General features: G+C 35.6%; 1 protein-coding gene across 1 annotated transcript in view; it reads left to right on the top strand.

The window, feature by feature from the left end:
• EXOC2 (exocyst complex component 2) overlaps positions 1–12,784 on the top strand; it is a 133,371-nt gene that overhangs the window by 74,417 nt on the left and 46,170 nt on the right. The window contains exons 13-17 of the mRNA XM_033058326.1: positions 841–965; positions 4,304–4,372; positions 4,621–4,778; positions 7,774–7,895; positions 11,410–11,471. Coding sequence (XP_032914217.1) covers positions 841–965; positions 4,304–4,372; positions 4,621–4,778; positions 7,774–7,895; positions 11,410–11,471 — 536 coding nt within the window. The remainder of the gene's footprint in view (positions 1–840; positions 966–4,303; positions 4,373–4,620; positions 4,779–7,773; positions 7,896–11,409; positions 11,472–12,784) is intronic.

The following is a 12,784-nucleotide window of genomic DNA, read 5'->3' as shown; positions in this document are numbered from 1 at the left end:
GGAGGAAAGTAGATACAAACATGCTATTTCATGCAACTTTTTTCTTCATTTCTATGGTGTTACATAGGCTGATACCATATTTTTAAATTTATCATTTGTACAAGACCTGAGTTTATACATAAAAAACCACTGCATCGGCACACATGTAATTTTAAAATGTTTTGGGGTTTTGAGTATTTGTTTTGGGTTTTTTCAAAAAATATATGATTTCTTTGTCCAAGTGTTTCAAAGCAGACTGTAGTTCCTGAAGTGAAATACTTATTTATATGAAGTCTCTTATTACTGTTGTGCTGATATCTGTTTTGTTAAATCATTGTAATCGTGAAGGTTTCAATGGAGAACATAGATGGTTATGGAAGACTATTTCACAAGGTTTCCTTTATTTTCTGTGTTAATGAGTACTTCTGCCTCTGTTCAGCTTTCTCTTTACCCCATTTTGCCTATTGCAGAGGAAACTGAAAAAAGTTATCTCTTGACAAGATTTCATTTGAAACTTTTCTAATGTCTTGATTGCTTTCACACTACCATACATTTTAGAGTGGTTTGAAGACAGAAGACTGACTGAATGGATTTTTAGGTGGATTGCCTTAGATATCCCCACAAGGGGAACTATTCTGTAGATACAGTCATAGTGCTGGAACCTTGTAAGCATAGGAGAGGAGAAAGAGTTTGTATGTGTGCAAATTGTGTATACATATATGGACTGGGCTTTTAGCTTTTTATTTTTGCCCAAAAGCTTTTTATGTACTGTATAGTCACTTGTGCAGCAACAAGCTAGTAGTACATTCTTGTTATTTTTAAAAATGTTAATGTCTTTTCCATCCCCTCTCCCCCATTTAGCTTGGCGATACAAAGCTCCTCAGCAAGTTGTATTTGTTGAAAAGCTGACAAAACTTGTTGTGAGTCAACTGCCCAATTTCTGGAAGCTCTGGATTTCTTATGTGAATGGAAGTTTGTTCAGTGAGGTATGGATTCTTCTATATAAAGGATTTACAAGTAACAAAGGTCTGTAATAATTGTATTTGAAATATTATATTTTACTGGTAGAAGTAACGACTTATTTTAGTAAGAGATTTTTCTTTTTAAAATAACATAAGCATACAGTGAAATTATGTTAAATTCTGATAGTGGCAATTGTGACTGTGGCTGTATTCCAGTTGCTGGACTCAATACTATCTGTGTACTTTCACCTCTTACTCATAGCTGGCCCTTCACTGGTGATCTGAAGAAATTGCACATTGCATGAAGGGTAGAGATATGTAAAAGGCAGAGTCATACAGAAAAAATATTGTTTCTTTTCTTTGGAAAAGGAGTACTCATTTCTTGAGTTTTAAGTATTTGGAAGGGAGGTTAAGTTCAAGACCAGAGTTGCAAAATAACCAAGGTACAGAGCAGAATTCACGGATGTGTTATAGGGAGTCTAGCCTGGAAGGTTAGTCAGCTGCAACTACCTGTGCTACTACTCCTTCTTGCTCAGATCATCTGATTTTTCCAAATCATGCAAATATAATCCTGATAATCCAAGAAGGATAAAATCAAAAGTAATTTTTTATGACACATACTACTTTTATATGCGCATTGTTAACAGATTTTGAAAAGATACCTTTCAAAATTAATTTTTGATAAATTAATTTGTAGTATGTTATGTTCTGCTGTGTTAAAATTCTGAAGTCATCACGTCTATCTACTGTTCTTTACAGCTTTTGTAGAAAAAAAAAGCTTTTGAAAAGAACATTTGGAAGCTAATGTTCTTATTTTCTGTTTCTCTAACCAAAGAATTATTTTATTGATTTATTGCTACTGCTTATAAATCAATATACTTTTTTCATATGATTTTACTAGTAGGTAATATAGCCCTTTACACGTTGAACACAATGTACAGAGCATTATAGCTTCAGTGGAATAGATGCTATATGTGCTCCTCATTTTGCATTATAAAAGTCAAAAGAAGGATATTTACACACAGTGTTCAGTGAAGGAAGTAAAACGAAGAATAAACCTTAGTACTGTTGACTTTCAAAATAGTTTACTTCAAAAATAGTTTACTTCATAGGGGAAATAATAACCTTTCTTTTTGACACCAGTACTGTAGAAAATTCAACTTTACAAATTCACCGGTGAAGTTACTGTGTTCTTTTTCATCTGTGTACAATGAAATAGAAGGCAGTTTCTAGAGACACTAAGACTTGAACTGTAAACAAGTCTAAGAAATCTTGCTCATGAAAATGACTGCAAGTGGAAAATGTAGTGATCTTCTGTCCTGCTTGAACAAAACATTGTTTCAGTGTTAAAGTTGAAAAAAAAAAAAAGAAGTAGTTTTGTTGTTAGTCTGTAAGGTACATATGCTCTTCTATGTTTGGGCCTAATTCTGAACTTCTGAGAAATTAGTCCCCATAAATTTGATTTCTTCCACTCCTTTGGTCCTTACAGAAGCCCCCCCAAGTTCTTGGGAAGATAGGAAGGAATCCGTTCCTCCTGTGTGTTCTGCATGCCACAGTCAGTTGAGGATGAGTGGGAGGAGGGGGTGACGTAAGATGGAAAACTTCTAGATACCTAAGAGTATCTGTCATCACAATGCATTCAAGACTGAAATTTTTGTGTTTTACTGTCAGAAACATTACAGAATTTAATCGTCCACGAAGAAAATACTTTTACTATTGCATTGTTTGCTATTTATCATCATTCAGGAAGCAAGGCAACTGCTGCATTTTTTAAGAAACATCCTATAAAAATGGTATACAGGGTTATTTCAGTTAGCTTATACATTTTAAAAATGTAGAAAGAAAATCTCCACATAAGCATTTCAAGATATATTTTGTGTTGTTCAGTTTATAGAGTTTTGGTCAGGAGAGAGTTCTTTTTAGTTATGAAAGGTTAGCTGTATGCCTTAAAATATTGTCAGTTAAGATGTATGTGGTATTTCAACTGTTTGAAAAGTTGAGTTCTTTGAATCACTCTAGGTGAAGTCACAAATGTTAAGTAGTAACCGTTGATCTTACCACAAGATAGTTTTGGTCTGTCTGTGCAGGAAAGGTTTAAGATTGGTCTGCAGCAAAACCACTGAAAAAAAAAAATATATCAAAGATCTATGAATTGCTCTGTTCAATCCAGCTGTAAAACAGTGTGAATTTAAAGTTGCTATCGGAAGTTTCAAGGAATACAACTTACTTTCTTTTTAATGCTTTAGAAGAGAGAAGTGGGAGTTAAATGGAGCAATGATTTGAAGGTTGTTGTCCTTGTCTGAAATTATATAATTCAGAACTTTAACATACAAGAGTTTTAAAGCTATGTAATTTCCAAAACTGTCAGAGAGTTTGATTTTTTTTTTCTAATTTTTGCTCATTTCAAATTATGTATTTTATCTTAAAAATCTTAAATGCTTTAACTGAAGAAAGATTTTGAAAAACACAGCATTTCAAATTAATTATTTGAAAATAAACTGATTGTCTTTGAGGACACCTCTGTCGTGTTATTGCACTTCTTGTCCAGTAGATGTTGCTGTACAAACATAAAATAGGAGATTTTCTAAGTATAAAATTCAACATCTGCACTTCACCTAGGATTAGAAGTAACTTTTTCAATGTAATTTACTCTACTGAGATTTCAGTACTCTCCACAGAAGGGTAGAACTACAAACAGGAAGACTATTAGTCAAATCATGTTTTTCTTCAACTGTTAACTGTCTCATGCAAAGTGTACTCATGTTCCTCTGTTCTCAGAGAAGTGACAATAAAGATGCTGCTTATTTTGCAGTCTGTTTTACTATTAGTTGAATTATTTAAAGAATATTGTAACAAAATATTTATCCTAAACCAAACAAAAGCCCCACAACCTTTCTCCTCACATCATACATTTCTAAATTGCCTTCATTCCAAAAATTGTCTCCAGTTCACATTGATGTCTTTCTCTGGTCAGCTTCCATGCTAAAAAAATACAGTTTTTTCATGTAAACTTGACACACAAATGGACTTACATGTGTTTTAGATCTCACTAACATTGCAGTGAGAAGACTTTATCCTCAGGAAGTTTGTACTGCTTGAGCTACTCTTATGCTTGTCTCTGACTTGGACTTAAGTGCACATTTCTTCCACAGAATTAAACATTAGGGTACTTGCCTGCAGTAAGTTGAGTTTATTGAGATATATATATAGTCTTTGCTCAGTGAAATGCCCTGAGTTCATTTTTATAATTACATCATAAACTCATCCATTTTCACTTCTTGACTTTGAAACCCCCTTTTTCAGAATTATTTTAACAGTGGTTATAAGATACTTACCCTTTTCAATTTTCTCATTTTCACAAGACTGCTGAAAAATCTGGCCAAATGGAAAGATCGAAGAAAAATGCTAGGCAAAGACAAAATGATTTCAAGGTAAGTAGCTGGGGGAGATGTGGTGGGGACAACCTTAATTTCTTTAATTTGTCCTTCATGGCAATATACTTTAGTGTAACCTTGAAAAATAAGATTTCTTAAATAATTTGTGTACCCTCATACTCCTTCTCCTCTCTACTATATGGAGCCACCTGTAAATCTTTCTACCTGTTGTATATAGCAAGTACATGGTTGCTTAAGCATCTTGGTAGAGATTTTTCCTTGATTTTTCTTCCCCTTCTGTGCAGAAAATGATTCAGGAAGTGATGCACTCTCTGGTAAAACTTATACGTGGAGCCTTGCTTCCATTCAGCCTCAGAGAAGGAGAGTTAAGACAATATGGTGGCTGGGAGATGAAATCTGAACTTTCTGGCCAGTGGCTTACACATGTTATCCAGACTGTAAGGTAAATGGATCTCTGGACCCAAAATGTTATTCTACTCATGGAATATGTGTGTTTTAGGACAAAAAGTTTTGTTCATTGTGTTAAATACCCTGAATTTTGAGAACGTTAATGTCTTCAAAAATAGGATTGCAAAAAAAATTGCTTATGTCAGATGGAGGATTCTATGTGTAAGTGTAATTAAAGGTGTCTCATGGTATAGTCTTATTACATAATAATATATTCATTTTTTTCCTATAGCATCTTATGAAAAAATTTGAACAGTGAATGAAGCACAGTTTGATTATTTAGGGTAGAAAGCAATTATTTGCTGCATTTGCTACGTCTTCTGTCTTCTGTCTTTGCCAAAATGGATGAAAATATCATTGTTTTCACTTCGATTATTCTTAGATCCTAATTTACCATTACAGTTGCTTAATGGAAGGTGATACTCCTGCTTATAATGTCATTATAAAATTAATAATGTACCTTTCATTAATTGCAAAATGACTCACTAATACACAGAATTTGCTCTCATATGTCTATAGGGCTTACAAGAATTGTCATTATCTTTTGACAAGTAACTACTCCTTTTGAGAATTACCTGGGTATGATCATGTACTTTTTATCTTGAGTTTTCAAAGTGGATAACAGGCACAGATGCAGAAAAGAAAGGGGTATAATCATGTATAGATGCTCTTAGTGCTAATGGGGTGATACACACCTGCTGTCAAGTCTGTTTAACACTTTCACTCTGTTGTGACTTAAATTTTCTGTACTGTAACCACGTAGAAAAATATTTCCATGTAAAGTTTGTTGTTCTGGATGACTTTTATGGAATACTTTCCATTTAAGAAGGAACTGACTTGATGAAAAGATAGAAAGGGGCACCAGTGTTGCTCATTTATGAGAAGCAAGCCATGGGCTTCACACAAATTATAAAATTTGTAAACTTCAGCACTTGCACATTTGTAATACTGGCTTGGAAATGTAAGCAACGGATCTCTAAAGGTTAACTCTGCTCCTGCCATCTGAGATAAGATCCACACTGGGGCTACAGACTACAGGAAGACTTTCTTTCAGAGAATCTCCTTTTGCTTTCCGGGCACTATCCTTGTAATGAACAACTGAACTGAGGGCTGGGGAAATCCTCTCTCCCTCCTACTCCTTTCCCCACCTTGTTTTCTTAGTGATGGCACTTGAGCAAAGTGGGCTAGACTTTACTGCATAGTGATCAAAAGCAGAGAAGAAAAGGGGCATCTGGAGAAGAGGAATGGAACATGTCATCATAGAGTACTGATCAGTGATGACCAGAAGTTTATGCAAGTGCTGCAAGTGCATTAATTTTCAAGCCCCCACACTTGGGCAGTCTGACAAAATTCTTGTGACTCACTAATGATGAAGCTGAGCTGTTTCCAAGAGGAATCTACACATTGCCTAAGACCTTTATTTGTTACAAAGTTGTGTAATAGCTTAAGCCTTATTTTCATGGTGCGTAACTAAAAGTCATTGTGAAGCACGTGATAGAATTTTACGCTTTTCTGTCATCTCACAAATTATTTACTGTTTTCTGTTTGTATTTAAGAGTTAAGATAAAACTCACAGTATTAGATAACAAGGAGTTGTTACATCTGTGTGGTCTTAATTTTTCTGCTTGTTTGGAAGTCTCACACAGCTGATATCACACATACATATTTGTGTGTATCACACAGGTGGTAGCACTGTCTTTCTCTTGTCATCACGTCTCCCATCCTGTCATTGTCCAGTATTAATAGGTTCCAGAGAATAAATTAAACTATGCAATCAAGTGAGCCATTGCTGACAAGACTTTTTTCTTACTGTAAAGGTAGGAAAGGTATATATTTGTTAGGATGTATTACAAGAGAAAAAGGATGATGTTAGGGGTGTGACAGCTGTGTACTCAGTGGAATCAACTCTAAAGTACAGGACTTCTGTGCAGTCTAAAGTAACTTAAATTTCTTACAGATGGATATTTGCATTCTGTTTCCTGGCTGGCTGAGATAGTACAGATTTTTCTAATCTAGTAATTCAGTAGTTGTACTGGGTGGAGAGTGTCCTGGTTAATGGTGGGGATTTGGTGCTTTGTGCCGGGGGTATGGAACTGGAGCTGATGGATGACTGGAAATGTTCCACTTGTTTGCTTTGTGGCTTCCTATTCCTCCACCTTGGCACTTTCTATTACCTGTGCTTTTGTCAGTATTAGCAGTAGGGCAGATGGCAGTGACTGCCTTTGAAATGTCCTTGCTTACATATCCAGGAGTTGGATAAAAGCAGTGAACATCCATCTATACCCCTGACCAAGTCTGAGCATGACTACAGCTTTTTAGTTGAAAGCTGAAATGCTAATTCTTGCAAGTAGCTGCTGTGTTACTATTTCTAAAGGAAAAAAACCAGAAATTAATGTCTCCATCCTTACCTGTAGTACCAGTGATTTATGTCTGGTCAGAGTTGGAAGCAAAACAGTGGATTAATTTAGTCTGCACATGGTGCAGTAGCTGTATTTTGGCTCCTTGACTATGTATGTTCTTAGCAATCTGATGCACAGCCACGTGACCATTTCTGGGAGCTTAATCACTGTTACTGTTTTCATGCAAGTAAAAAATATCTCAGAAACCCTCTTGTGGATCTTGTGTTTGTGTATTTGACCTAGGCATTCATGTAAAAACAACCAAAAAAACGTTGCTTCTACTCCAAAAGGATTATCCTTGGGTCATAGGACAGGAGATCAAGCAAGTGCAAGAGGACAGTAGAAAAAGGTGGCATGTTGCTGTGATGACATTATTATAATCTTACAGAAAAATAAATCTGCATTAACAATCTTCTTATTTAAATAAATAATTGATCTTCTCAGAATGGGATAATTAGTTTTCAAAGATACACTGAGAATGAAGCTGTTGTATTTATATATGCAGAAAATGTCTGAAAATCTCAGTGTAGTTGTATCAGCTTAAAAAAACCTTCAGATTTACACTTCCATCTAACTTTATTTGTTTTCCAGACTAAGTTCTGAGTCTCTTACTGCCCTCGAGATACCCAATGACATGCTTCAGATCATCCAGGATCTTATTCTGGACCTTCGTGTACGTTGCATTATGGTGACCTTACAACACACAGCTGAAGGTAATAGAAGGCTGCAGCTCCCCTTGCTCACTGTCATTCTTTGTGCCCCTAATTAGGCCAAACCATGCTCTGAAAGATAACTGTGTTTATTACACATGTTGTAGTGGCAGTGGACTCACCTGCTTCTGTAGTTGCTCACAGGAGTTACTCAAATACCTCATTTTCCTACCGGAATAAGTTATGAGTATTTTCTTCCCGCAGTTCAATAAATAGAGTTGGTTAGAACTTGTTTCTTTTGGATTGAGACAGTTCTACAACGCAAGTGATTTATTTCACAGCTTTTCCATGTTGGAAATGTAATTTATTTTCTTTCTTGTGGTTTTCTATAACATGAAGAATTAAATAAGCAGTGTCCCATCCCCAAGGACAAAAAAAAAAAAAGCCCACAAAAACAGTCCACAGGCCTTTTTAGAGTATTGTAGTTGTGTGGTTTCCAGGGCTTTTTACTAACATTGTAATCCCCAGGGTTTCCTGCTATATACACAACTTTTGCCATAAATGTCTGGATTGTGAAGGCCAGTAACACATTATCTATATCTAATGTGACTCTATGCCATCAGAGGCCATTCTTGTTGTCTTGTATTCAACTCTGAAACTTAGATTTCAATGAAGTACATCTTCTAGAAATAAATCCTCCTAAAATCGGGGCAGATTGATCTACTAATTCTCTTAGCAGGGCCATGGGTTTTTTTTCCCAAAAGACTACTTACCCTCAATGTTAAAAAAAATTAGGGTTTTTTAATATTACAATTTAATCACTTTTAATTTTTAACATGTGATATTATCTAGGCTAAGAGTTTTACTCTAGGCTTAAGTATGCCAAGCATAGGTGGCTATATCAAGCAAGTTTTTAAACTTTTGGTGACAACAAATTTTTAATTATCTGTGGTTTATTTGTTGCAATATTGATTTGTAATGCATTCTTGCCTCTTGTTTTATTAAATCCCATTTCACAATTGACATTATTTTTCTGCATTAATATCAAGCAAGCTGGCTGAATAAGTTCATACATTGTCTTGTCTCCTTAAAACTGTAAAGTATTATCACTATTTGAGATTTCACAAAAAGTATGAGAAAGTCTTTTTTGTTTTTCATCCCTTAGCAAAATTGAGTTCAATTGTTTTTTCTTGATGGTGTAGGAGATTTTTTTTTCTTTTAATTGTGACGTGAGGATGATCTTATTGGTCTGACTCATTCCTCTGTCTAGGAACTGTGAGCCTTTCCTCAGATGTCCTGCTGTTTCAAAGGAAGGAAGTATTTAGCTCTCGTCCTCAGCTTATCCAATCTCTCTGCTACCTATCTAGCTTCTCCAGCACAGTGTAGAGAACTTCAATATGTGACCAATGATGAAAAAATCTGTTGCGTTACTTATTTTACCTACTTGTTGCATCATGGCAACAGTCTGATTCTTTGTTCGGATGCAGAGTTTCTGCTCTGCATGTTCTAATTGCTGGCTACACATTATGTGTAAGAAAAACTCTTGTGGTAGTCTGCACCTTAGTTTTTAATACAAGCAATTCATACTTTTCTTTCTTGAATCAAAAGAAAGCAGATCCCTAGAGATGCTGGTATGTGTTACTGGCTGGATAATGTAGCTCTCTTTTGTCTAGCCATAACAGCAGCCTTCATCGACCGCTGCTTCCATTCCCTATCAGTGAAGAGTTTTGGGTGTTGGCTATAGCATGAAACAGGAGGAAAGATGCCTGCTTGTATCATAACTCTCATTCCATACTGTTACATTGCATGCCTTATCTATGGGCACATTTTTTTTTGTTCTTTGCCTATTAAAGAAAATCATACTTCTGGAATATATTTAAGATAATGGGGATTTTTTCCTGTACACAACCAGATTAATTGGGCCCTTGAAAAACTCTTATTATTAACAGGTAATGGATATTCTCATGGAGCTATGTAAATGTATCTCAGAAGTAGCTATGTCTGTAATACGTAAGTCAAAAAGGCTCCTCCTGGACTTTAATGTCACCTCTCTAATATCTCTGAAATATGACTAAAGTGCTGATACAAACTTCACTCACATCTCTTGCTGCATGTTGTAAGTTGGTAAAGGCATTCAGATGTATTAAAATATTCAAAAGTAGTTAAAATATTCATTAGAGCACTTTAGCTTTTCAAATATGATAAACCTGCCCACGCACGTGGGTTTTCTGTTGTCTTATGATAAACACCATATACACACACTGGTCCTGAGAGGCAGTCTGTGTTCTTTCCCTCCCATATGTAGTCACTGGTCATAAAGTTCACAAAGAGAAATTATGTGAATGCCAGACTAGACGGGGAGTTTGCTTGAATGTATTTGACTGGAATTTGATGAGCAGTGAAATACGAGAAAGAAATTTGGTGGATTTTATATTTGTATTAGTGAGAACAGAATGCACAAGTCAGCGGCCACAAAAATATGTAAAGGCTGACCTGTGCAAGTAGAAGAATATCAATTGAATTAAGTAGAAAAGTGAACAGAGTGATTATTCTGCACAATCCCTTAATGCTTTTATCCTCACTGAGCCTATACTTCCATGAGAGTTGCAGAGTATGACTCCGTAACTAAACTTCTTAATTTATCTACTGAAAGCACTAACATTTTGAAGATACCTTTCAGCATGCAGTAGTTATCCTATTTTCTTGGATTTTTAGAAGATATGGTAATTCACTGAAATTTTTGTCCATTTGAAAGGGAGTTTCATGATGTGCAGGCACTTCTGATGAGCAATTTCTGTGTGGGAAAACTGTATGCTAAAGCCCCACAAACTGCACACAGTTCATCTTTGTTCTGTTTACACTTCGGTTAAGTCCAAAACACAGTGATGATGCACAATGCATGACATCCATAGAGAAATTGTGTTTTTATAGTGCATAAATTTTGAATTCACATCCCAATAAATAGTTGTATAGTAAACCTGTATAAGTTAACACCTTTGGGGTGGAAGAGAGTGCTTTTTGCATATGTATTAATGTACTTTTGAAGAAAATCTAGCACAATGGATCCTTGACCCTGAGTGGGCACCATGTGCCTCTTTTATAGTTCTGAATATGAACTATACGCTCTCCTTCCTGTCTTTGCTAAAATGCTAGGCATTTGTTCTTTCATTTTTAATTAGGAGCTGGAGCGTTATAGACTATATGAGACTTAGGTTCTTAGTTAAGTATTTTATATTGTGATTAAAAAATTTAGAAAGTTAAAACAAACCCGAATCCTTTGCCATATTCCTTTAATTCTAAACTTTCCAGTAAACTATGTGCTTCATGCAAGTGCTGCCATGTATCATAGATGTGCTTCTCTGTGTGGTGTCAGCAACACACCCTGTGAGTTCCATTCTTAGTCATTTGAGAGTACTGAAGGCTTTGAAGCTTGCAGTGCTATTTGCTTGTATGCCTAGTCATTGCAGTTCTAATGTCTGTGGTTTCTTTTCAAGTTCAAGGAGTTTTTAATAATTAAAATTTATACCTTCTCTCCTCACCCACCCATCCATGTTTCCCCTATTACTCTGTCCTGCAGATATAAAGAGATTAGCTGAAAAGGAAGACTGGGTTGTTGACAATGAAGGTTTGACGTCATTGGTGGGTATATTTGGTGTCTTGTAGGCACTTTCTTTGCTGGATTTTTTCTTACTTTTCTATGTGTATGTAATGAAAGTGATTTCTATATTCTCCAAAATTTAGATTACTTTGGACCCTTTATCTGTGTGTGCATACTGGTGTCTGTAGTTTTATTAAAATATGAAAATATGGGAAGCTAATTTTTTTTAATTGTTTGAATGGTTTACTGGAGTAAAAAGTCATATTTGAGGTCACAAGTTCAATTCATATCAAAATGCTTCACAACTTAGTAGACACACTACCATGGAATTGGTCTGTAGCTAAATAAAGAGGTCACTTATATGTTATAATGAGAAATTGAACTGAAAAGCAACTAATTTAGGATATTGCCTACATGCAAACAACCAATGACTTGAAACCAAATTCAGATAAATTAGTGAGATACTTTCTGGAAATAAACAGTAATGAGTAATGCCTAAAACACAGCAAGCGCGTTGTAGGTGTGACTTAAATACAATCTGCGAAAGCAGAAAAGGCTTGTGGGAGGGAGAGTTGCTTTGTGTATGTTATCTAAGGGAATGCTCCACAGACTTTTTTAGTTCTTCTTACTTGCTTCTATAAATATGTGTTTGAAGTTGAGTAGGAGGACATTAAGCAGTCACAATATGCACACCGTAGGAAGGAGTGTTGTTGTCAATTGTAGTACTCTAACCAGATTTACAGCTTCTGGTCTTGATTTCAGTTGCTGCTGCTATGGGCAAGTCCCTTAACTTTTCTGTTTGTCACTATGTTCATCTACTGAATGAAAGCGGGGGGAAGGTTCTTCCACAGAAGTGTTGTTTCTTTATGCTTGTGTTGTAGCCTAAATAATCTTTATTAAAAAATTGCTGAAGTCATTTTTGTGCTTAGAAATCACCCATTCATTCCTTGTGTACAGTACTTCACTAGATACGTTTTGAGGCTGTGGTGGAAACGTGCCAAATTTTAATAAGCTGTGTTTTGTCATAGAGAGATTATTTACCTACTAAAGGAAGGTTGAGGTTGAGGTACTATTAGATCAAAGATTAACCAGTATAAAAAGGGACCAAGCAGTCTCTTTAGGGACATTTTAGGCTTGAGGTAGAAACTGTATTTTAAGTTTGTAGGAAAGGTTGAAGACCCCTTTAGCATTTATATTCCAGGTAAAAGATACAGTGAGATACAGAACCAGGTTTTCTCAGCTTCATAATATCCAAAGAATCACAAATCTGAACACTTTTCCTCTCCTGACATGTGATGTTTTATAGTGTGGAAGCAAAAACCCAGGAGCAGCACTTTTCTGCTGGCCTTCTTTT

This window comes from Catharus ustulatus, chromosome 1 (assembly GCF_009819885.2).
Source record: "Catharus ustulatus isolate bCatUst1 chromosome 1, bCatUst1.pri.v2, whole genome shotgun sequence".
Lineage (NCBI taxonomy): Eukaryota > Metazoa > Chordata > Aves > Passeriformes > Turdidae > Catharus > Catharus ustulatus.
Note: the sequence above shows the minus strand (reverse complement) of the source record. Positions and strands in the feature narration are given on the sequence as shown.